At 47.7% G+C, this 27,068-nt stretch overlaps 1 protein-coding gene across 2 annotated transcripts in view; it reads left to right on the forward strand.

The window, feature by feature from the left end:
* Nucleotides 1-27,068, forward strand: part of PPIL2 (peptidylprolyl isomerase like 2) — a 365,149-nt gene that overhangs the window by 14,232 nt on the left and 323,849 nt on the right. For both annotated transcript variants that reach the window (XM_086942651.1, XM_086942650.1), the window contains exon 2: nucleotides 19,348-19,397. In XM_086942651.1, the coding sequence (XP_086798777.1) occupies nucleotides 19,348-19,397 (50 nt within the window). The remainder of the gene's footprint in view (nucleotides 1-19,347; nucleotides 19,398-27,068) is intronic.

A 27,068-nucleotide genomic window follows, 5' to 3' on the forward strand; every position in this document is an offset into this window, starting at 1 on the left:
GTACTCTGGTGCCCATATTACTTTATGCAATTCTATTCCGGGTTCTTGGTTGATTGGCCGTTTCGGAATGCCAGGTTCCGTCTTTACTTGAGCAACTTCTGAGTTCCTTACACAAAATTTTAAACTTTTCTGCGTCGGGGAGTTTAGCTCCACGTTCAGTCTTTGGTGCTCACGATATTGTAAATCCTTTCTGGTTGGATTTGCCAAATCTGTTATTGTTTGTGTCGAGGAATTTGGTATTACCTTTGGACTATGCACTGACATTTGGACAAGGCTGATTAAACAGTCTGAGGCAGTATTTTTATCTGCCGATTGATCAATTACCTGTGGTTTAGATGGTATTAACTTCACTGTACAGATACTAGATTGCAATCGCCCCTCCTTGTCATCCTTTTCCCCACCCTGGTCACTGTCTTCAGTAGGCTTGATCTTGACTTTTACTGCTGGCTCCATGCTCAGATCACCTGTATTCTTACACTTATTGTCTGGATTTGATGTGATCAGATGATTAGTGCAGGCCATCTCAGTTTGCAGTGTTTTGGTAATGTGTAAAGATTTATTTGCTGTCCCTGTTTGCTGAAGGCTTTTTGAAGCTGTTGTAGGCAATGTTTTACCAACTTTAGATGTGTCATGACTTGCTGATGTGACTGGATGGCTGCCGCAATTGTCAGTATTTTTTGATGTTCCTTGTTCCTGGATAGAAAAAATGGGATCTAAACCATTACCCATTTTTTTTTTTTTTTAAATTTTTGAAAACCTTTATTGAGCACTATTCATAAGACAAATACGGGCCTACAACCATCCGGCCGGCCTCGACACTTCTGAAGCTTGGTAGCAAATTATACGTCCACTCGGTAGCACGTCAGCATGTAGAAGCATACAACATGTGTTACAGTAAATCCACGTGCCCCAAGTGTCAGGAAATAGTAAGGTTAATTTTAAAATAATTTTATATATAAGGAGATACAGAAGCTAGAACGGATCAGTGTACAGAACATACATCCAAGTAATAAATGGGCAACGTCCATCGGGAGATTCCACTTACAGTAAACATATCTAAAATGGCGGCACGAAGCTAGAATACCAGGATGATGAAACGTAGTGAGATGTGCCCCCCAGCCGTTACCCTCCTAACACCAGTCCCACTCACTGACCCAGGAAAAAGCACGTAAGAAAGAAGAACAGAAAAAGAGAAAAAGAAGGCCCATAGAAACAAAAAACGAACCGAAGAAGACCCCCCACCCTACACGCATGCCGAGGCTATGGCCTACCCCCCCCCCCCTAGCAGTGTGTCTGTCGCCCCAAAAAGAGAACCCGAAATGTAGAGAGCAAGTAAAGAAAGAAAAGAAAAAGTCCATAAAATCACGGTAGAGCATAGGGAGAGAGAGAAGAATACACCACCCTACTACTCCCAGGAAAAGAAAAAGCGGGGAGGAGCCCATCCAACAACCGAACTCCCAGCCTCCCTCGCCGTCAGTGTCTCCTGCGCCATGCACAACACAATGTCAAAAAACTGTACACCCGGTAGATCAGAATCAGTAACACCCAGTACCTCAGTCCAGCACAAGTCCTCCCCCCTGCAAAAGAAATAGACAACAGGAGAAAACGACAGTGACGTGCATCAGAAAAACAGGACATTAAAGACTACTCAGCCAGTATTATAAAATGTGTTTCAGTCCAGGTCCCCGCCAGCCGATCCAACCAAAGCGACAACAGGCAATCCATCAACCCTGTCCGGACCGGCAGAATTTCTCCAGGCCTGTCCATTGCTGCGAGACGCCTTTAACCAGGACAAAGAAGCAAGATGGCCGCCTACGAGGAGAGGGAACAATGAAGACTCCTTGTGCCGCTGGGTCCCCAACACAGCAATAACATACCCCAGGGGCTCCAGTGACAGAGGCAGCGAGGGGGACATTCGGCGAGGAAAATGAGCTGCCGGGCCCCGGTGGATAGTTTGTAGACAAAGTCATCGCGTCAAAAGTAGAGGGTGCCTCTGCAACTGTAACATCGTCGATGGGTAGACACAGTACCTTGTAGCCAGGAGAATGCCGCACCACCGTCTCTTCATTCGGCAACATTGTATCCCCTCCAGGATGGAACAGGGGCGGCGGGGGATCATCCAGCCGGGATCGCCCCGTGTCAGGCATTGCCTCATCAAGTCTCCGGACCAGTGCCCGGGCAGAGCTCCGCATTGCCGCTTTCAAATCCATGAGGGCGGCCAGGATATCACCGCAGGTCGGGTCACTCCGTGTCAAAAGCCGGTCCGCGCTATCCCACCGCTCCCTCGATACGGTCACCGGCACCGGGGCATATGGGCCCACAGTCACTGCAGACCCAGGATCAGCCAGCGTCTCGGCAGGAAGAACAGGCGCCATGTCCATCTCTGCTGCAAACAATTAGTGGCGATACGGGGGTGACCACGGTAGCCAAAGAAGCAATGGTGCAGCCGCCGGGGGAACTCCGTGTACAACTCGGAGGCAGCACAGGATGAGAGCCCTCCACGTTTCCCGTGGACATCGGCCGTCCACTGCAGGAAAGACGCACCAAGATGGAGTCCGCCCGTTTCTCTACGGAGTGGCAGAGGAGAGCTAACCGTGGGGGGCTTCAGCGTCGTCCACGCCACCAGCAGCGCGAGAGAGAGTCTGACCCAGATGGAAGGGTCCGCCTCCGGTCGTCCGGGCAGCGCTCAACTCCCCCGTGGTCGTCAGCGTTTCACCAGCTCGTCTCCCCGTCCACGTCCCTCGGCGTCCAGCGGCGTCCATCAACGCAGGGTCCAGGGGAAGCGCCGGAGGTCGGAAAAAACACTGAGTCTGCCGCCAAATCTGCCGGTAAAGGTACCAGAAGAACGCCAGTCACTTCAGCGCCAGTATTTCACTGTGGTAGGACGGCGCAGGTCAGGATAAATGATCAGGATTTCTAAATGAAGCCAGACGGCTTACGGAGCCGGGAGCTCAAGCGTCTGTTCCGTCCGCCATCTTGGCTCCTCCCATTACCCATTTTTGAGGTTACCTCACTTTTCTTGTTTCGGGCTTTCCTCTCTTTTTTCCTTTGTCTCTTGGTTAACATTCGTTTTGCGGACTCATTATTACTGGAGTCTTTCTCAACAGTTATGTTGGTTCCTTCACCAATATTGGCATTGACCTTGGGCGTAATTGCCTCATTTGTTCTTAACGCAGTTAGGGTTGTTTCGTCATGCTGTACAATTACTTCAGAATTGGAACTGATCGAACCGTCCAACTTCTGATCTGCGTTGATCTGTCTTTGATTTAATTTTAGAATCTGTTCAAGAATGATAGGAAGAGAACTCAGTTTATCCAGGACAGGGCCACAGGAGCAAGGGGATTGTAACTGATAAGTATGTGCTTGACCTTTAATTATTAGGCTATTCAGATTGTCCAACTTTGTGTTTATCCCAGCAATATTAGACGCTATAATGTTCATTAAGTCGATTTGAATGTCCAACTTGTCAGATTGCATTATCAAAGTTTTAGTGGACGTTTGCAAGGCTTTTAAAAGTGGGGAAACCTGGTTCACAAATGCCATGTCCATTTGTGTTTTAGTCATGGGTTCCTCCTTTAACGGATCATTATAGTTTTTGTTCACTACTGGCAGTTGGACCGCCCTGAGACCCGTTGGCATCAATGAGTGGTCTATGAGGCGCTCACTATCCAGGCGTCTATCCTCCTTGTTACTCTCAATGTTAATCTCAATTGCTCCTACCCCCACTAACTCTTTATTGCCTGGGAAAACTCGACAGGCTCAACCATATGTTCACCTCTCTCTGTCGATAGGCTTGTATTGGGGCTGTGACAGGCTAACACATCTGGCGCCGATTCCATCAGGGCCGCGCCTTTGACTTCCAGAGTGACTGTAGATTCTATTGAAGCTGGACTTAGATTGGTGGTTGTTTTCATTTTTGGGGGCTGGAGTTTTTTTATTGAAGATGTCATTGGTTTAACCACTGGGGTAGTGTGTACTAATGCTACTGTTGTACCTTCACTATGTTTCCCCCGACAACCTGTTGATTTTTCTATGTTATCAAAAGCCTCCGACTGTTCAGTATGTTTGCTGGGCTCACAAGTATCACAAGTGTCACTTGGTTGAATACTAAGCCTCCCAGGGGCAGTCATCATTGGTAATGATGAAAAAGCATTGTATGGCGTAGCTGCCATGTACTCCCCCGGGGAAGTCCTTGTTGTTGAAGGAGCAATTGGAGTTGATAGGCCCAAGACTCCCTCCGTTGAGGAAAATAATACATCTCCCGGGTCTTTCAGAAACTGGAATCTTAAACATGAAGAGTTTTTATTTTGAATTGACTTCTCAAAGAGAGTTGCAATTGGTGAGATGAGTGGATTCCGTTTTGGACTGTTTGCCTTATTAGCATTCAGTTTCTCCAGTCTTTTCCGTTTGAGAGAACCTCGTGAAGCTGATATCTTATCCCCTGGTGGTTTTCTCACTTTACCAGACCTCATGGTGTGACTTAAGTATGTCTTTCTTTGTCTTTATTTTGGTCAGTAAATAAACAGTTGAGCAATACACCACCCTGTACCTTATTCTCTGATTCGCCTTGCCTTGCCTTGCCACAGAACTCTTTACACGACTCCGCAGGACTCCACAGGACTCCGATTATTAACCTGCCTCCAGCCCCCTTCTGACCCCCTTCGGCACAGCAGAGCAAGGAGAGGTGTGGCAGATACGTGTGAGATGCGATGGAGGTGCGAGGGATGAGGGATGAGGCACAAACTTAGACACCTCCACTGATGCTTGAAAATTCGTGGGGCTCTGATAGCAGCACTTTGATGGCAGCGCCAGGAACTAGTGCGCCACACTACACTTCACTGAAGCTCCGTGGCACTCTGTAGCGCTGTGGCTCAGGGGAAACAGGGAAAAGAAACTGCAAAAGCCACAAAGAGGAGAGGGAAGCCTTAGGGACAAGAGGCGGCCAGCCAGCAAACAAAGGCGTAAAGCGTAATCTGTTCACACACTTAGCTCTCTCTTGGCTCACCGCACGCAGCCGTCTCACCGGGGCTCACTGGGACCGTGCACACCTGCCTTTTCACTCGGCACAATACGTGATGCCCTGGAGTGCAGCTGGGTCTGCTCCGAGACCGCCCCAACCCCATGGTTCGCACAACTGTCCTCAGCTCACCAGCAAAATGCAGCTGGCAGCTGGCTCGTCAGTCTCTCTCGGCCCGCTGCTGCTGTCACAGCCACGGAGCCCCACCGAGCACCCCCACAGGGCCCCCCCCCCCTGGCCATTTTGCCAAGTACTCGTCTCTGGAACTTTTAAGCCTGCGCCCCCACACTCCCTATGGCCCCTGCAAGCACTCATTAGCTTCACATATATTGACTCGTATCCAACGACTAGGACTCTCTCCCCTCCCCATCCCAGTGAATGACGCTCAGCCTCTTTTACCATCCATCTCTGAGCTTCAAACCGTACCCTCTGCAACGCACAGTTTGCGCTGTTATTACCTCAACACTCGGTCCTTGGTTAAAAACCAGATAGACATTTTTCTATTCCTGAAGGAGGCAAAACCCGACATCCTCTTACTGGCTGAAACTTGGTTAACCCCTCACTCCCTCCCCGTTATTCTTGTAGCACTTCCCGTAGAATATTATATTTTGACAGCTAATCGTACTTCCGGGAAGGCGGGAGGTGGTGTAGCAGCTATAATCTTGAAATCCCTTCATTTTAGGGAACTACCCTCTCTGACTTTTCCGGACACCGAGAACCTGGTGATTAAGCTTGACACTGAAAGTTGGTCCCTCATCCTGGTACTGATATACCGGCCTCCCCAATACATGGCCAAGTATCCATCTCTTTTAGCTGAGCAGCTGGCCTCATATGTAGTCAGCTACTCTAAAATCATCCTTATTGGGGACCTAAACTATTGGTTCGACAGCACAGACACAGACACTCAAGCTGCTGAACTAAAAGACCTGCTCGCAGACCTCAATTTAACCCAGCACATTCATTCACCTACCCACCAGAAAGGTCACAGCCTTGACCAAATCTGGACGCACAACTTATCACTACCTAACCCTGTTATCAGTCCATGTATATGGTCGGATCATTTCATTATTCATTTCACATTAGAAATGCAAGGGAATGTCAAGTCCAGACCATGCAAGGGCAAAGAATTCCGCAAATGGAAATCTATGGACCTTCCAGGATTCATTGATGCTCTACGCAAAACTGTACCTTTGCCGCACGATGACCTGGACATTGGTGAGAGAGCGCTGTCTAATTGGCTACGCCACGCAGCTGATCTCTCAGCACCCCTGGTACCTGTTTCTAGCATTAGAGGGAATGATGCCCACAAATGGTTTTCCCAAGAACTGAAAGATCTTAAATTAGGGGTACGACAAAAGGAACGGAAATGGAGACAAAATTACTCCCCACAAGACAGGAAAGTGTACTGCGCCGCAAGAAAGGAGTTCCAAAAAATCCTGCACCAACATAAAACCAATTACTTTTCCCAAAATTTTTTAAACCTCTTCCAACAAAACTAAAGATGTTTTTAATATAGTCAATGAGCTCTGTGACGATGATAGGACAGCTCCCTCAATAGCTCCCACCCAGAAGTTGTGTAACTCTCTGAATGAATACTTCAGAGAGAAAATTGTAACTATAAAACGCAACATTGCAAGTTCTCCTAAATCATCTCCTTTGGATGATATTTTTAATAACTCTACTACATTAGATGCCCTCCCTGCTATAGACTCTAAAACTTTTTTAGGTCTCGCCTGTCGATGCGCATGCGCATCGAGCAAGCGAGACTATGGGGGCTCATCGACTCTTTATCCAACTTGCAAGGAATCGTGGCGATTCCTTGCAGTGCCCGTGACTTTTAAGCTCAATGCGCATGCGCATTGAGCTTAAAAGCGCGTGCACAAGCCCCAGCCGCCTGCCTTGCCTACTCTCCCGCCCCCTCACTTCTTGATTGCACGGCCGCTAGGCCGTGCCTCCCCTACTCCTCCTCCTACTCTCCTCCCGTCTGTTCCCGCACTCCTCCCACACCCCCGCTCCGCCCCCTCACTCTCTCTGCCCGCCCGCTCTCCACTCTATCAGGCAGCCCTGCTGCTTAACACCCTCTCCCCCGCTCCGCCCCCTCCCCGCCATGTCGCATGCAATCGTTTCGTATTTTGGTACCACTTACGCCGGCTGACAGGTAATGGATTTAGTCTTTTTTGTTTTTAGCCATTCTTTCCCCGTCTCACCACAACGGCTCTAGAGCTGCCACCACTGTTTGGACTTACTACTGATTAGCATCTGATGCATGTTTCGTTTCAACATTTAAATGCAAAATGTTTTTAAAACAAATGCTACTACTTGGCACTTTTATGTGTAGCATACCTCTTTTTAAATTGAATTCCACTACGATGCACTTGTATGGTTTACAGCAAGGACTTATTTCAACTTTGTAATTCTTTAGTGTATAGCGCTCCAACGTGATGAAGGCATGCTCAGCGCTACAGAAACTCGTCTAAATATATAAATAACTAGATAAACTTCTGCCGATGAATATACCATTAGAGGTGGAAGTAACAATCCTGCTTCACCGCCAGGGGGCACCATATAAAACGGACAAACCCAATCAGATACCTGTACGCACAAAATAATATATGTGTTCAATAGGATGTGTTAAAGAGGGACTGATTTTATCTTCTGCTTTACCAAAGAAATGGAAAAAAAAGTACACAGAACCTTACTCACGCCCAAGATAAGTTTCAAGCCGCCTGCCTTGCCTACTCTCCCAGCTGGTGCCGTCCACCCCCTGCGGCATCAAAGGCTTTCACGGCCGGCCGGCCATGCTTTCAGTTTCACGACCGGCCGGCCGTGTGAAGTGCATTTCACAGCCCGCTCTCCCTGCTACGCCCCCTGCTCCGGCCGAGACGCATTTCTCCTCCCTCCTCCCCCCTCCCCATGCACCCTCAGTGGTGACACGCTCAGGCACTGCATGTGTTTAAAAAAAAAAACTGATTTCCGAGTTGTACTCGAGCATTTGGCAGCCGAGACGGTTTAGCTTTGCCAGTGATTGTCTTGCAGTAGTCCTAGGATTCTTCTACATATCCATCTTTTCCTTCTCTGCCACCGCTTTGCTATGCTCTATTTACACAACCCCCCCTAAACACCTGAATGCACCCTATTTTCGTTACCTTCAGCGTCTGACAGCAGCGCGTTTAACGTGTAGCATACTATTGGCATAGTTGCAGTAAAGCCCTTTACATCCCCGCCATCTCTTTGCTATACCCGATTGCAAAATCCCCCCCCCCCCCCCTTTCTGAACACCCGAAAGCAGGCTATTTTATTATTATTACCTACAGCGTCTGCCGATGCCTCGGGCAAACTGTGGCGGAATATTGGTACTAGGCACTCTCAGGTAACACTACCCCTCCATCGCCCAACTGCACCTAAACCCCGTTGTTCAGTTATGCAGGATCTGTGAGAGGCGTCCGCAGAGCAATGCCACGTTAATGGTTGTTGCACGTGCTTCAAAAGCGGCATATTTTTAATGTCATTAATAGTTTACCTGCTAATAACCAATGCCTACAAACCACCTCAATCTTCTGTTTGTAGAGCTTACTGCTTCTGATCTTTTTTACCACAGTCAAATAAAAAGCTAAAGGCAGGAACACTGAGCCTCAAACTGCAAACAAAAGTGCTCAATTAGCACACAGCACAAAAGCTGCCTGCAACATGTTCCACAAAAATAGCACAACCACATGTATTTTTTTTTTTACACAAAGGGCTTACACATTGCATAAACAACACATTTAGCACTTTTAAGGGAGGGCTCAGTGAGCACTTTTGTGCAAATTGTTACATGTTAAGTCTGTGCAGAGTGCGCACCGCTCACTTTTATATTACGTGCTCAGCCAGCATCCTGCACAGAGTTCGCAGCCATTGTGGTGTATGGAGGCCGTAGTTACACTTTACAAGTGAAGCATACTTTTAACCTTTTAGCAAAACCCCACATCTAAGAGTAATGCTATAAACCACTTTTATTTTAGGCAAAAACAAACCAGCAAAATGTTGCCTACTATTTGCGTAGCTGTATTTAATTAGCTGGTAAAAGCCTGTTATTTTTCTGCTTTTTAGCATCTACTGTGAAGGGTTACTTTATCTCCATGGGAGAATCTCTACGTGTACAGCTGGCGCCTGGCACGTGGTTAGTTTAATTACGCCGGATTAGGTGCTAAAAAGCAAGTTATATATTGCTTTTTAGAATCTGCTGTGAGTTGTTAGTTGACCTCCATGGGGCATATGTGCATGTTTCTAAATGGCGCCTGGAGCTACGTTTATGAGCTTCGTGTTTGTTGTTAAACATTTAAGCCTTATGCTTTGTAGTACAAGAACTGTTAATAATAGAATCGGTGGCTATGTCACTAGCGCCATGTGCGCTTCAGTAACAAGCAGATAAGAAATTTGACCGTATTTTAACAGTATGCTGTTGTAATACGGCTACTTTTCTTTATAGCGTACTGTTTAGTTTTATTTACATTTCATATATATGTCACTCTATCTATCGTCCACACTCTATCTATCGCCCACACTCTATCACCCACAATCTTTATCTATCGCCCTCACTCTATCTATCCATCTATTGCCCTCACCCTCAACACCTCACCCTCACGCACCCTCACCCTCACTCACCCTCAACACCTCACCCTCACTCACCCTCACCCTCACTCACCCTCAACACCTCACCCTCACTCACCCTCAACTCCTCACCCTCACTCACCCTCATTCACCCTCACCCTCACTCACCCTCACCCTCACTCACCCTCACCCACACTCACCCTCACTCACCCTCAACCCCTCATCCTCACTCACCCTCAACCCCTCACCCTCACCCTCAAACCTTCACCCTCATCCCCTCACTCACCCTCACTCTCCCTCACTCAGCCTCAACTACTCCCCCTCACCCTCACTCACCCTCAACCCCTCACCCTAACTCACCGTCAACACCTCACTCGCCCTCACCCTCACTCACCCTCAACACCTCACCCTCAACCTCAAACCCTTACCCTCACTCACCCTCACTCACCCTCACTCACCCTCACTCACCCTCACTCACCCTCACTCACCCTCACTCACCCTCACTCACCCTCACTCACCCTCACTCACCCTCACTCACCCTCACTCACCCTCACTCACCCTCACTCACCCTCACTCACCCTCACTCACTCACTCACTCACCCTCACTCACTCACCCTCACTCACTCACCCTCACTCACTCACCCTCACTCACTCACCCTCACTCACTCACCCTCACTCACTCACCCTCACTCACTCACCCTCACTCACCCTCACTCACCCTCACTCACCCTCACTCACCCTCACTCACCCTCACTCACCCTCACTCACCCTCACTCACCCTCACTCACCCTCACTCACCCTCACTCACCCTCACTCACCCTCACTCACCCTCACTCACCCTCACTCACCCTCACTCACCCTCACTCACCCTCACTCACCCTCACTCACCCTCACTCACCCTCACTCACTCACCCTAACTCACCCTCACTCACCCTCACTCACTCACCCTCACTCACCCTCACTCACTCACCCTCACTCACCCTAACCCACCCTCACTCACCCTCACCCACCCTCACTCACCCTCACCCACCCTCACTCACCCTCACTCACCCTCACCCACCCTCACTCACCCTCACCCACCCTCAGCCTCACTCACCCTCAACCCCTCACCCTCACACAGTGCAATAGGTCTCGGAGCATTTGAGTTAGAGCTTTTAGAATTGTTTATGGCTTTTTTTTATTTGTAATTCTTTAGCATTGGCTACAGGAAACAAAAATGCTAAAGATTTACAAAAAAAACCCATAAACAATTCTAAAAGCACTAACTCTAATGCTGCGAGACCTATTGCATTTCCAATGCTTGTCTGCTCTCCTGGCACGTGTCAAGTCTGGCTCACCCGACGACATCTGCCCACCCTACATCTTCACAGAAATAGGGCATTCTATCCCTCATGGGATCCTTCCTCTGCTTAATAATTCACTCGATCAGGGAAAGGTACCTGCAGGTTTTAAACATGCTCTACTTATTCCCTTGATTAAAAAAACCCGGCCTTGATCCTCATGATCCATCAAACTATCGCCCGATATCCTTGTTGCCATTCCTTTCAAAGATCCTGGAGGCACACGTTGCTAGCTGTCTCTCTAGTTTCATTGAAACCACTAGATACCTAGAGCCCAATCAAGCTGGGTTTTGACCGGGGCATTCTACCGAGATGGTGACACTGGCGGTCCAGAATGTACTAAGATGCAACGCAGACAAGGACACTCACCAAGCACTAGTACTTCTTGACTTGTCGGCCGCGTTCGACACGGTCGACCACACCATCTTGGTCGACCGTGTCGAACAGGCGGGCCTTAGAGGCTAAAGTCATTTATCTCGGAACATACCCAGGCAGTGAGATTAGGAACCTTTACAGCCCCTAAAATTAAAACGAATGTGGAGTCCCTCAGGGCTCGTCCTTGTCCCCACTTTTATTTAATTTGTACTTACGACCCCTGTTGTTTTCATTAAAAAAGTTTAGAGCCCTAATTTTTAACTATGCAGATGATCTGCAACTGATCTTCCGTCTGGACTCCCCTGGTGCGGCCACCGAATTTCGGGAGGCTATGGTCCACATTCAGAGATGGATGAGCCTAAATCACCTGAAACTCAACCCAGGCAAAACTGAATTGATTTTGCCTGGGAAGAGTGAACTGTACTGGGGGCCACATTTTTGGCCTCCAGAAATGGGAAACCCTCCAGCTAAGTCCCAAACAGTAAAAAGCCTAGGGGTCACTTTTAACGAAGATCTTTCGCTTAAAAGTCAGGTCGGGACCATGGTATCTGCAAGCTTTTTCCAACTTCGTAAGATCAAGAAGATCGCCCACCTATTAACCTACCCTGCTCTGATCCAAGTCATCATCGCTCTTGTGCTGTCCCGCCTGGACTATTCCAATAGCTTGTATTTGGGTCTTCCGGCTGGGCAGCTCAAGAGACTTCAACTGGCTCAGAACCAAGCGGCCAGGCTGATTTGTAAGATTTCCAAATGGCAGTCCATCAGGCCGGGATTGGCCAGTCTCCACTGGCTGCCAGTGGCGCAGAGAGCAACATTTAAAGCTGGATGCATTATCTTCAGGGCTCTACAAGGTAAGGGCCCTGGATTTATTAGCAGCCTGCTTGTTAGTTACACCCCCTCTCGTGCTCTCCGCTCAGGTCAAAAGAACTTGTTAGTGGTGCCTCGGATCAGGAAACAACGCCAGGGAGGCGGATCTTTTCACTTCTTGGCCTCCTCCCTGTAGAACTCTCTGCCACTGACGCTAAGGCTTCATGAAGACCTGCTAGCTTTCAGACAGGCTTTTAAAACTTGGCTCTTTAGGCAAGCTTACCCATAGTTAACTCCGTCTTTCTGCTACATGTTATGTTTTTGCTAAACTTCCTGCAGCGCCATGAAGCCTATGGGCGTACGTGCGCTTAATAAATTTAATTTAACATAACATAACAGGGGCCCCGGAGTCGCAAAGTGCCTCGAAGCCGCCGCCTCACTCCTCTCCGCAGCTCGCCGGCCCGCTGGCCCAGAGTAACGTCTACATTCTCGATCTCATCTACCGCTCTCTACTGCACTCTAGCGGTCGTTCCATCGTGCTTCAGAATTGCAAAAAATTTGCTTAATTTTTCCTTTCTTTACTGCTGTCTATAAAGTTCACTTACATGTATTTACATTTCGTGTGTTGTAAAAAAATACATTTTACAGACTTTCCTTTCATAATCTCTTGTACTCCAGCAAGATTGTTACATAATACAAATTAAAAACTCCTCTCATTTTGCAGTCGGAGAAAGAAAAGTAAACGCCAATCCCCATATTAAAAAATAAGCAGCAATGTGTCCGAAGACCTAGCCTGACATTTGATCTGTGTTTGGAGTGCAGCAAATGTGACTAGATAAACCCAGAATTTAATGGCATCTTTTATTTATTGTTCAGACTTTCCTGACCCACGGAAACTCGGTTTGCGACCCACAAATTTGGGAATGCGGGTCGAGATGTTTGTGCAACTTTGAAGTTCTTACTGGATTTCTGAAAGCGAGGCAATGTCTTATCAGTGGCAGAATGGGCACTAGAGAAATGCCAATAACATCTGTTGGCAGAACTGTAATCCAGGGAGTTTTGCACACGGCCAAAATATAAGTAAAATATGCAAAATCCAAGGCGAAGGGTGTGGGCAAGACGTTTTTCCTTAACCGGCCTATTTCTCAAAATAAAACTGCTCCTAACAGAACAATATTAAATACTCCTTTTGCAGCTTGAGAAGCTGAACGATTGTATAAGTGAATGCAAATGAAAATATTGTGTATATTTTGTGATCTAGTGTTTAGTGCAATTGAATCTTTTTTTTTTTTTTCTTCTTCAAAGAAGGATGAATGCAAATTTGTAGCTATAAAGAACTGGTAAAACAACCGTGTAGAAAGGACATGCATAATTACTCGGGTCCTAAAGAAATATTTGTAAAGTGTACCCCAGACACAATTTACAAGAAACATCGAGTTGCATATTTCCGAGGACAATAATTGTAAGGTGTCACAGTTGTGATTTACCGGAAACAAAGAGAATTACTAATCCCCCCCCCCCCCCCCCCCCCCCCCCCAAATTATTTGTGTGAGTATCTTTGGTGCGTTTTACATGTATTGTGCGTTTTTGTAAACCTCTATCGGACACCCAAGGACATCTTGGTGCTGTAGAAAGTACCTGCACTTTGCATGAAACATTTGATGCTATTAACTGCTAGAAGGACAGTGTTCCTGGCTCTGTAAATAGATTTTAGTACAATACCGAGTACACAGCGGTGACTTGCTCCGGTCTGGAGAGGCTCGGTACTAGTCTAGCTGCAGCAGTCTGCATCATCTTTGATATTTTTTGATATTTATTGGCATTTGTAAAGCGCTGCTTTCGCTCCGGAGGGAGCATCTTGGCGCTGAGCTCACAGAAGATCAACTATGGGGAGCATGTAGTCCATATAATGTGGCTTTGAACACATCTAAGTAATGTGCAGGTGATATACAAGTATTCAGGATCAGAATGTATGTTATTGAGAGAAAAAGTGGAGAATAATTTTTGGTGTTCTAAGTTGAAAATCCTGTGGAGTGGTGAAGTGGGAGTTCACAGGCAGCGCCTGGCGGAATCTGAGCGAGCAGGGCAAGAACTGTGGGAAATGTACGTTCTATCGCCTACAGCTACACAGTCTCCACAAACCAGTCCCATCCCCACATGCGCTTTGCCCAAAACATTCAGACTACACTCTGTGACAATGACTGGTTCCAATTATTAGGACTATAACCGATGTTAACCATCAGGAACTGTATCTCCCTAGCAGCAGGGCACCGAGGCAAAATGTCATGCATCCTGACACCAACCATCTCCCTGGTAGTTGTGGCAGTCAGCCTATCTCAGAAACAACTGAAGGAATCCTCGACAGAGATGAGGAATAGTTGACATTTGTGGGTTGTTGCTGGCAGGAGTGCATTCCCGATATCATTGTAGCAAGGTTTGACCTTCCAGGATCTAGATGTAATAGCATGTTGCATTGGACTACAAAACCGAGGTGTCTTCTGAAGTCGAGGAGCAAGAAGTGGGATAGGAGAGAAGGTGGTGCAGAGTGGAAGATGGAGCAGACCAGTGAAGACACACTGTTGGCGTGGAAGAGACTTAGAAGGGTAGTGAGTGGAAGAGGGACCGGGGGCGAGTCAGAGTGGATAGAAAGCCGGAGCGGACCAGTCGGAGAGGAGGACCAGAACGATGGTGGAAGTGATAAAGACCCAACCCTTGCCAGGCACAGGAGCGGTCATTAGAGAGGCACTGGGTCTCATGGTTTCCACGGCTTCTCTCTGGTCCCGTTGCTTCAGGCAAGTGTCGAATTGGTGGGTGGATTTAACAAGAAGGTGGTGAATGGAGCGTCCAGGAAAAAGTAAACTGCATGGAACGCAGGACAAAGTGAATTCACTGGGCACAGAAGGAAGGTAACCACAAATGACCAAATGGCTAGAAGGTGTGAAGGATAGGCACTACATTTTACTTCAGGCCGTTACTGAATGGCAATTTGTGTTTTGTACCTATGAAAAAGCATTTTTGAGGTCAGTAGCAGCCCGATTCTGCGAATCGGGCCGTTTCCAACAGCAACAATGCTTTTGTACATATGTCTCTAAGTGTACCAATTCAGTGCAGACAGACCTTTAGAACAGTTTTTAGGTCTCGCCTGTCAATGCGTATGCAGCGGAGCGAGACTATAGGGGCTTAAACAGAAGTTTAACTAGACTGGCGATTTGATGCAGTGCATGTGCGCTTTTAGCTCAATTCGCAAGCGCAATGAGTTAAAATGCGCGTGCACATCATCATATCGCCAGTAAATCGCCATCTGTTCCCCAGCTTGGTGCCGCCAGCACCTCTCCTCTCTCTCCCCGCACACAGCCAGGCTCGCATTTCTGCCCCCCCCCCCCCGCCGCCAGCACCTCCCCTCTCTCTCCCTGCAGTTTCATGGCCGCCAGGCTCGCATTTCTCCTTCCCCCTCCCCAGCTGCCAGCACCTCCCCTCTCTCTCCCTGCAGTTTCACGACCGTGTCTCCCTTTATTTTACTTTTCTTGTTTGGATTGAGAGTCATTCGTCCTTTGCTTGTTTCACGTGTTGCTGTTCATTCCATATGGGCCAAGCAATCGTGGCCTCTGGCTTCGGTCATCAAGAGGAACTTTAAATTATTACAAAATATATATGTTTAATTTCCAATAAAAGGTTTGTGTGAGATTTTTCAATTGGCGGGTGTTGGAAGTTTGTACGGCAAGCACAACAGTTAAACATTCAATATCGATTCACTACTCCTTGCTCTGTTTATATGACTTAAACCTCGAAATCGAGGAGTATGTGAAGAACAAGTCTGATATATTCACAGATCAGATATCTGCGAGTCGGGCCTCTAGAGCTTTTTATACTGCAAGTTATTTGGCTGAGCGATCACGGGAAGGATGAGATCCCGAATGTGCCCTGCCAAGATCTGAATCTGTGACATTTGGATCCCACACATCTCTGTAGCCGACGCTCCACACTCAGCTATTTTATCAGCTAAAAAAACACCACAGCAGCTGAAACACGAGCAGCAGGAAGCAAGTCCTGGCGTTTCGTGTCAGTGCAGATTACAGGCACCTGCTTTGCATAGCAAATCTTGTTTTGATATTTCTTTTGAAATTTGATTTCCGCAAACACCCATCATGCACGCTCTATGAAAAGTATGAAAAGATAACCTTTTCAGGGGTGGGAGGGAGGTTGTTGATAGGCAAATTTGGTGCGCACTCTCTCTGAACTGTCGCTTTGTTCGTGTATCGGGCCTGGATGTGTCAGCAGGTTGGCAAACTCTACTAACACCTGAAGCCTGCTATTCCTAGGGCAGAGCTTTTAAATACCCCGAGCATTGTTGTTTTACATTACCCACTCTCCCCTATTCTCCACACTTTCATTCCACTCGCATTTCTCCTCCCCCCTCCCCAGCCTCCAGCACCTCCCCTCTCTCTCCCTGCACACACGCTCTGACTCAGTACTTTAAGTTTCACGGCCGCGAAGCTGTGTCTCCATTTATTTATTATTTCCAGGCTCCTCACAACTTGTTTATATAGCGTAGACTTTACCCGAAGGTGTCAGAGCGCTTCACAAACCCACTTCACTACCCAACCCCTGCCGCCGGACAGCAGCACTCACAGCGGCTAACACGTCACTCACCCCACTGAAAATGTCACACTTAGCAAACCAAAACCTTGGCTGCTATGTCCATTTCTTAAACTGTATTCTCCTTATGTTTGTAACATTAAATTAGTCTGTGTATTGTCGGAATGGTGCCAACCCTGTAACGCACAGACCCGATGTGAGGGACCGCCTATTGGATTATAGTCATCACCCACCCTGTTCTCCTTATCTGGAAAAAAATCCTTCATTCACCCTGTAAACAGACCCCTCGCTATCTCTTCTTTAGTTGCCTAAATTACTGCCCACCGCTCCCCCTGCCGCGCTTTTGCCTCAGTCTAAACCCTATCAGTTCCCTCTATCCTGCCTCCTGATCCTCCCTCCAAGCGCTACCCGTGACAACACAGTTCAGCAAACAGAAATTAGCTTCCCTGCATCCCCCAGGCTTAGAATTGGCTTTAATGGGTGTTTTTGTTTTACATTACCCACTCTCCCCTATTCTCCACACTTCCATTCCACACAGTGTGTCGATTGCCGATCTGCCACTGATTTTGTGTATATCGGGAGGGCAGCATGACACAATGGCCCCAAGTGTGAACAGACCAATTAGATGCATTTCATATATCGGAGATTCACGTGCAATCGTTTTGTTGAGACTGGTATACAACAGCTTTAGCAGATAATTCTAGCATTCTTAAACTCAGTGGACTCCCGTTTTATAATACCGTGTCTTACAAAGCCCATCACCAGTTAACGTAAGGCGCATGTTCAGCTTCGGGTGTCTTGGCGTTAAATTAAATAACAGACGTTTGCAATTACCCAACTCAATACACTATATTTGTCCGACCTCTGAAGGATAATGGTCAAGTGGAACTACTAGGATTCAAGCCTGTCACCATGAAGCCAAACACATCGCTCCTTGCAAATTTAGAACACATTAGGTCTCTTAAGTATTATATGTTTTAGTATTTAGACGCACTGAAAGGTCTAACTTGCCCTCACTTACATGTGCCTTGTCTTCATTTCCGGCCAATTTTTTTGCGGGTTGTCTCTCGTTTTTTTTGCATTTAATTACATACATACAAAACATGTTGCATTACAAATGCTATAGGTGTCACATTTGAAAAAGATTAAAGTAGTGGCATTGTAAATAACAAAGCTATTAATTTGGCTATTTTCAAGACCAACACATTAAAAAAAATTGTCATTTACAGAACCAATAGCTCCAACTTTTCTATTGCGAGACCTATTGCATTTCCAATGCTTGTTTTTTTAACCACCATCCTGTTTATTGATTTAATTTAAAAATAAGGAATAATGGATATTACGGTTTTTAGATTCTTGGGCAGAAGATAAAACCTATCCTCAAAGAGGAATGTTTAATATAGAAAGGAATATTGACCGGTAGGTCAGTAATTGGTCCTAAAACCAATTTTACACTGTCCGGTCAGAATGAATCTATCTCTTTTGTGAGGATTTGATGATCTTTGAAAACTTAGATACTTAATTGTGGTGAACCACACTATAAAAAGGAGGCGTTTGGCCAGGACTTCAGAAACTAATTGTTACTGTCTAAAGAGTACTTTTGAGCTCAAGTGTCTCACTGAAGTAAAAATGTTTGTCTTTTAGAAAGGTGTATGCCAGGGAATTTCTCCCATGGTAGAAGGAAACACTTGCTTTCAGAAACTGTTGACAATTGTTTTGCAGCACTCGTTTTCATACAGCGGTCTGTGCTTCTTGACTAAATCCCTTTGGACTTTAGTGGAGGCTTAAAGCCACGTTGTAATATTTGATTGTTAAGAAATATATTATAATAATTAAGATTTTATTCAAAACAAATGAAGAGGAACGATTAGTCTTTATCCATGGAATCCAAAATGAAGTACTTTAATTCAAACCGATGTTCGTACCCCAGTCAGCCCTGGTCCTTTATTAGCAACCTGATTGTTCCCCGGTCTCTGTTGCCCCTCTTCTAATCTGAAGTACCCCAACCACATCACCCCTCCAGTACCCTGGTGGTTGCCTGTAAAGCCCCAGTTCCTTGCTAGCACGCCCTTCGACGTAATCGCCCTGTACTCCTACTATGTCTAAACCCCGTCCCCATTAGCACCTTACCAGGACCGTCTCCCCTACTGGTTGAATTCTTCCTGTTCTGTCGGCACCCTGCTACACGTGCTGTTTTTTTTCTCCTACACCTTTCTTGGACCCCTTTTTCTCTGCCAAACCCCAGCACCAGACTATGCTTCGGCCTGCGCTTCCTCCACTTGCACCTTTCCTTTCCCTAGCTTCGCATCATACCAGGAAATATCTGTTTGAGCCCACTGCCTGTCCTCCCCAGCACATTGATATTCCAGCCCCATGCCTTGATCACTTTGGCAAGCACCCTGCTTGCACAACTTCAGGAGCCTAGCAGTTGACTCAACCATACCTCCCCTATAGCCCCCACAGACACTCATCTGCACATTAAACTGAATATGACTGCACGCTAGCAGGGATAGCACTGCATTGTCCCTGTTCCTTTGCTACAAGCCCTGCTACCCCATTCTACCCTGTTTTGGAAAAGCAGACATCAAGCCTTCTAAAGTTTGTCCCTTTTCTCTCACTCAGGTACATCACGTGTGCTGAATACACCCACTTCTATGGCGGCAAGAAGGCAGGTGAGTCTCTTTTGACCATCATTCTAACACAGATCAGTTCTTTTCACAGCAAAAAACGATGTTTATAAATTTTTTAAAGAATAGATTACTTTGATGTGGTTGAGTGTTCTACAAAGGGAAAAACATGATTTTACTAAATTATTGTGGTTTATTTATAGTTTAGAAAACATAATCATATCATACATGGAGTCAGATTTACCTTATATTGTACAGAAAAGTTACAACATTGTACACGTTTAATACTCTTTTTGGGAAAGTTCATCGCCCTCAAAACCGTGTTGATTATCAAATCTGTATCATCAGCTAAAAAAAGGAACACTTGTAGTGTTCGTCATACTCTGCGAGGTAGCAACGTCAAATAAGATCGGCTCTAAAATCTTGCAGCCATATCCTCTCAGTCAGCCTTTGAACTTAATCCTGCAGTGAACACATCTCCAAATGGTCCCTAGTATTTTGAAGTCAAGGTTGGAATGCAAATGGTCTTTCATGCTGATATACATATTTATCCTACAGTGCTGGCTGTATGTCCTCTTCTCAGGTACATATAAAAGATCACATTTATCATATAGTTTGTTAGTAGCCTGTTTACATTTAGAGTTGAACATATTTCTGGGTGTTATAGGTCCAAGAAAAAATTGTGCTTACGGTAGGTTGCCGAACAATAATTTACAAAAATAGCCCCATAGACAGCCAAATAACCTTGAGCTCAATTTCTTTACCAAGGAGGGCTTGGAACATCTAGTGGTATGCTCAAGGTAACTTACAGAGCTTTGGATCAGCAAGAAGATACCCCCAGCTCCCTACAGACGGGCACCAATGTGCAAACATACAAATCTTAATCCCGAAAAGTGCATCCAAGGGTTCAATTGTGTCTTGAATCAATGGCGTGTATGTCAGTGCACGAAAGATAAAATATGGCATTACTATGTCATAACAGCCCTCACACGAGGTGAGATTGTTTGGAAACAAAAACCGTATAGACACTGAGCAAGGCATCACCTAAACCATTGACGTCATTCCTTTTTGGTACTCTTTCCCTGCATGATAACTTGTAGTCAAAGACCATGCCCAGTTATTCATATTCCTTAACAACCGCTTTTATTAGGAGTTCCAAAAGCCATCGATCGTGATCTGATGTGGTTTATTATCAGTCACTTTGTACAGATAAGCATGCACTGCGATCTGCGTAATAATAGCTGAAAATGTCCCATTACGGATTGTGGGGGGAGAACGATTAGAACTTCTCAGATGGCCCAGAACAGCCAGAGGAACAAGGACAGAGCTCTGATGTCTCTGCTGATCCATTAACTAGGCCACTTGTCCATTGCCACCCAGGGACCATTGTACTATCCACTGATGCTAGTAAATTCTTCACCAAAGGTGAAAGGGCATTCAGGTCAAAATCCATACAAAGGTCTACAATTGTGGACTGAAGCAGCAAGGCACCCGGTTTCAGAGCCCTTCTTACAGTCACATAAATGCTTACGCATTCCGCTTTGTAGACTTATCTCTCCTGAATCCCGCTAGGTCCTTGGAGTGATGTCCTGGGTTTCTGCCCTGAGCACCAGATCCTCATCCAAATGTTTTCAAAGATCTTTGTAGAACACATGACCAGGAAAGTAGCATGATATTGGGGCAATCTCCAGTTACCCCACTTTGGTATTGGGACCAGATAGGAGCCATACCAGAACTCTGGCATTATACCGCAATCAGTCACTGCTCAAATACCACCTTTAATAAGCCTTCTCACCAACCTGTATCTGCTTTCAAAACAGTTCCAGAAAGGCCATCAGGACCCAAAGGCCTAGATGATTTAAAATAGCTTTAATGTCAATGAGCTATATATGATAAATTCTATTCAACAATTGTTGCGTGCGACCTCCTCCACTTCGTGCGAAGAGGTCGCTCCCCCACGCTCTCTGCCTGATCCTCGCAGTGCTTGGGTGCTACTGCTTGCCTGTCCAATTTGAAGTGCTTGGGTATCGTAACTCCGTCTGTCTAGAATCTGAATAAGTTATAGCGCCTGTTGCTTTGTACGCTGTATTGCCAGATAATTAATTGTTAAATAGCGCTGGTAGCATTGTACGCTGTATTGCCAGATAATTAATTGATAATAGCGCTGGTTGCATTGTACGCTAACTTCACCGTGCTCGCATATAATTTGAAACGCTCGCACTGGTACAGTTTAAAAGTACTATTTCAGTCTGGTTGCGCTAGTACCCCATCTGTGCGCCCCAATCTCGCTCTGCTGCAGGTCGGCTTGTTTTTGCAGCCATTTTGTTTGTTGTGCCTCGTGGACAGCCTCCCCGCCCCCGCCCCCTCCACCATCCTATATGACAGATACTTTCCCGCGCAGCGGTCGCGCCCTATGCGCGCCGAAGGTGCGCCAAAGGTAAGCCCGTCTACGCCCGTCCGCGCCTGGACCGCGCCCAGCGCCAGACCCCCTGGCCCCCGCCGTACCCAGCCCACTAAATACACATTTGATGCCGCAACTCTCCTCGCCCTCAACCCCGGACGCACACCACAATGCTGCGAAGCCACCCCAGGACGGACCCACGGCCCATTCGCCTGTCACACCTGCAAGTTCACCTGCTCCAGGACCCTCACCAAATCCACTTCCTCCAAACATAGCTCCGAATCTAACCACCTGAAGTGCATCCTGCTAAACACCCGCTCGATCCACAGACACGCCACTGAACTCTGGGACCTACTCGACACTGCGTCACCGGACATCGCCTTCCTTACAGAAACTTGGATGAACACATCAGCACCCGACATCGCTATAGCCATACTGGACGCTTACAAAATCATCTGAAAAGACCGCACCAACCAAACAGGAGGAGGCATCGCCATCATCCACAGGAACACCATCAAAATCTCGACCAGCATCGACGATAATCTTGCAACCGCCGAACACCTCCTCTTCCAGATCCACACCGACCCCAGGACCACACTTAGAGGCACCCTCATCTACAGGCCTCCAGGAACCCGCACTCAATTCAGCGATGACATCACTGACTTCATCAGCCCACATGCCCTCGCCTCCGAGAACTACATTCTATTAGGAGACCTCAACTTCCACCTGGAAAACAAACACGACAGCAACACCAACTCCCTTCTGGACAACATGGCCAATCTCGGACTCAAACAACTTGTGGACACCCCCACCCATGTAGCCGGGCACACACTCGACCCTATCTTCACCTCCTGCAAGCACATTTCCTTCGACCGCACCACAGCTCTCCATTGGACGGACCACAGCTGTGTTCACTTCAGCTACAAAACCACCTTGACCCACATCTGCACACAACCTATTCCTCGGAGAAACTGAAACAAAATCAACTCCGACCAACTTTTCACATCACTCAACCAAAACCCTCCCACCTTCTCATCGGACCCAAACCAAGCGGCCAACAACCTCAAGCAATGGATCACCCACAGCGCGGACGAATTAGCACCCCTGAAAAAGCACCAGATCAATTCAGGCAGCAAAAAGGCCCCCTGGTTCAATGATGACCTTAAAAAATCCAAGAAGCTATGCCGCACCCTAGAGAAAACATGGAGAAAAAACCCAACCACCGACAACATGACCACCCTCAAGGCGGCCACCCGCAAACACCCCAACTGATTCGATCCACCAAGAAATTCGCTTTCAAGGATCGTCTCAACAACAACGCCCACAACAGCAAGGAACTTTTCAACATTGTCAAAGAATTCACCAACCCCGCCGCAGCATCTAACGACATCACTCCCTCCCAAGACCTCTGCCATGCGTTATCCTCCTTCTTCTACAACAAAATTGCCGACATTCACAACAGCTTCGAGAACACTCCCTGCGAACAACCCTCCCCACCCCCCTCAGATCCTACACCGCCAACTAACAACCTCAGCGCCTGGAACCCAATCACCACCGAAGACACCATCCGCCTAATGAACTCAATCCACTCTGGCTCGCCAACCGACCCCTGCCACCACCACATCTTCAACAACGCTGACTCCATCATCGCACCCCATCTCCGTGATGTCATCAACTGCTCGTTCAACTCTGCCACCTTCCCAGAAAGCTGGAAACACGCCGAACTCAGCGCCCTCCTGAAGAAACCCACAGCAGACCCCTCTGAACTTAAAAACTACCGACCCATATCCCTCCTCCCCTTCCCCGCCAAAGTCATTGAGAAAGCCGTCAACAGTCAACTCGCCGCCTTCCTTGAATCCAACAACTCCCTCGACCCCTCACAGTCCGGCTTCCGAGCCAAACAGCACCGAAACCGCCCTCATCGCAGCTACAGGCGACATCCGAACGCTACTGGACAACGGAGAAACAGTGGCCCTCATCCTACTCGACTTGTCCGCCGCCTTCGACACAGTCTGCCACAACACCCTTCTACAACGTGTGAGAAGTTGGCCTGATATGCAGTGCTCACTATTCTAGTGATCACTATGTATCAGTCCAAACGACCCTTATTGATTGGTTGTAAGTCAACCTTATAGACCAGCTATCCTAGTAGCATGGACAAGAGCAGTCTTTAGGCTAAACTCTAGAGGGCGTGTTAAGCCAGCTGTTATACCATCACATATACCCCTTGAACACCAAGTGAAAGGACACCACACAAGTTGTTGTGTTATAAATAAATATCCTTTTATTTTCATAACAACCCTGGACTCTTTATGAGGACAGGGCGCTAAGCACAATACAAAACTCTTAAAGAAATACTGAAAGTCGCACAATTTACACAAATGCCAGAGGGGCACGAAAAACCATATCCTATGGAAGTGGAATGCGAATTGCTAGCAGGTCAGTAACTATTCTCAGAGACTTTAGAATCGCTAGGCCTACATTGCTGAACCCTTAGATTAGAAGCAGGAGGTCAGGAGCGCCGTGTGCAGAGTGGAAACTCTCACGCGTAATGCGGGACAAAGTCTATGGATACTAGCAAATGCAAAGTTAGTGTTCTCGGGCGAACCCGACTAGGTAGGTCAAAAACGAAAGTGGATCTAGACACTTAGAGAGTGGTTCTACGCTGGAGCACCGTGGTACTCGGTTTACCTAGCCCAGGGGCTGCGGCTGCATAGGGTTCAAGTGTCGTCGGGATTCTTCGTTGACGAACTAGGAGCCTGAAAGAAGAAGTTGCTGGCAGGCAACCAGTGAAGATGTTCGATGTGATCCAAGGCTGGATCAATGATGGAGACGACCTGTAAGCAGAGGGGACCGAGTTCTGAATCACTAGCCAGTGATTAGATGGGTACCAGGATGGCACCGGATGAAGTCACCTCGACCAGTGGGCGACGCTGGGCTCTGCAGTCTCTCGGACCAGGAGGCGTTGTCGGCGACCAGGATGGAGGTGCTAGCTGTCCCACGAAGGTATCTGCTGTCGGCGATGCTGGACCCAGGATTGGGGCAACAACTCTTGGCAAATGCAAGCCCACGCGGTGGACTCAAAATGGCGTCTGGAGTGGACCAGGAGGGTCCAGGGTGCTCCTCTGTTGGAGGGGAGCAAGGGCCAGTCTGGAGCAACCAGACCAGCGATGGAAGTGTCGTAGTTCGTCGTCAGGAGGGCTACAAGCCAGCAGGCAAGTGGCCGGACAACGCGGTGAGCAGCAAAGAGCAGAAGGGCCCCACGCAGATCTCGTGGATGCTGGGGGGCTGGACTTCGGTGCTGGAGCTGCTCAGGGTTAGGGCTTCTCAAACCCCAAAGCACTCACTCGAGGATTCCTCGGCGGTCGTGCTGAATAAGCGTCGTGCAGTTCTGAAGATGGCCGGTCCCTCGAGGTCTCGTCACACCCACGAATGTCAGCGTGGCTGATGATGCAGGTAGAGGTCAGAGGTGCCAGGGAATCAGGGTCTCGTCGTGCTGGTCGGTCTGGTTCCGGAGGAAGGACGTTCAGCAAACCGCAGGTTACTTAGTTGGTGCCTGCTGATGCAGGGTGACTACTCCTTAGTCACAAGGGAGAAATCTTGAGAAGAAGTTGAGAGTTCCTTTTGTAGAAAGTAGTTTCAGGATTCAAAGATGATCTAATTTGGAAGGGTCCCCGCTCCTACCTTTATTCTAAAGAAAGGGGCTTGTACGCGACTAGGTCCTGCCCATGGGTGGGACCAGGAAGGGGGGTTGTTACACCCCTCTCCCCTGTCCGGACTTTCCCCAGCTCAGGGGCTGGTGTGCCCCTGGAACTGGTTCAAGCCGGCATATGCACAGTGAGCACCGGGGTGCCACTTGCAGTCACCTTCCTATTCAGCCCTGCCTACCTAGGATACACAAAACCCTGTCTGGGATGGTGCTAGCACCGCCCCTGACAGGAAACCCTTTGTCCAAGCTCTCCTCGCTGGAAGGACTCCCAGCAGCAGGAGGTCAGACTTGTGTCTGTGGTGGCAGCATCCATTTTGTGATGCTGAGGCTTGAGTTAACTTTAACCGGGGTTCACAGTTACATACATGTCGTGTCCCTCTAGAAGAGTGGAATGCTAACCCCGTCGCCAGAATTGGCGAGGGGTTAGTATTCCAATTCGTATGACGCCTTACTCGACATGTTTTGATAAAACGATACCAGAGTTGGCAAATAACCGCGAGGATTATAATGCACTTAAGAGTATATGGTATGCGTTATCATGGAACAGCTATTAGGACTTGGTTCCGCAAGCTGCAAACGGGCTCAGCTCATGCCAGAGCACCATCTCACATGATTCCAAGCACTCTGCCTTCAGGATTGTTAAGGCCTGCCATAGGAGTGACTGATAGGAATACATGTGTCCATTTTAGGGTTAGATATAGGTATACTATATCTAAAGCAAAGGGTGATTACACCACTTTGCCCCAGCTGTCGTGCAGCCAGTTGTCAGATTTAGATGGCCTGCCAGGGGTGGCATAATACATGCTGCAGCCCCTGGTAGGCCCTGGGTACACCTATGCCCTGGGTACAGGGACTGATAAGGTGGCCCAGTACCAATTGGTATATGCACCTAAGGTACATGGAATCCATTTTACAGAGAGAGCAGTAGGACTGGGGCCCTGAATAGCAGGGTCCCAGGTCAACTAAGTCGGAAAACCAGCAAAACACCAGGCAAAAAGTTGGGGGTAACCACAGTCCGGTATCCACCTTCCTACACAACGCCTCAGCAACATCGGCATACAAGGAAAAGCCTTGGACTGGATCATCTCATTCCTCACCGGGAGAACTCAGAGTCCAACTTCCCCCATTCAACTCAGAGGCCACTAAAGTCATCTGTGGAGTACCACAAGGATCATCACTCAGTCCCACCCTCTTCAACGTTTACATGAGTCCACTTGCCTCCATCGCGCGTCAACACAACCTTAACATAATCTCTTACGCCGACGACACCCAATTAATCCTTTCCCTCACCAAAGACCCTAACACCGCCAAAACCAACCTTCACGAAGGCATGAAAGAAGTAGCCGAATGGATGAAACCTAGCCGCCTAAAACTCAACTCAGACAAAACTGAGGTGCTCATCCTAGGATCCTTTCCCTCTGCCTGGGACGACTCTTGGTGGCCTTCCGCTCTGGGCACAGCACCCACACCCACAGACCACGCACGGAACCTGGGCTTCATCCTAGACTCCTCTCTCTCGATGTCCAGACAAGTCAACGCAGTCTCATCCTCCTGCTTCAACGTACTTCGCATTCTCAAAAAGATCTTCCGCTGGATCCCCCTCGAA

The sequence above is a fragment of the Lissotriton vulgaris genome, chromosome 11 (assembly GCF_964263255.1).
Source record: "Lissotriton vulgaris chromosome 11, aLisVul1.2, whole genome shotgun sequence".
Classification (NCBI taxonomy): Eukaryota; Metazoa; Chordata; class Amphibia; order Caudata; family Salamandridae; genus Lissotriton; species Lissotriton vulgaris.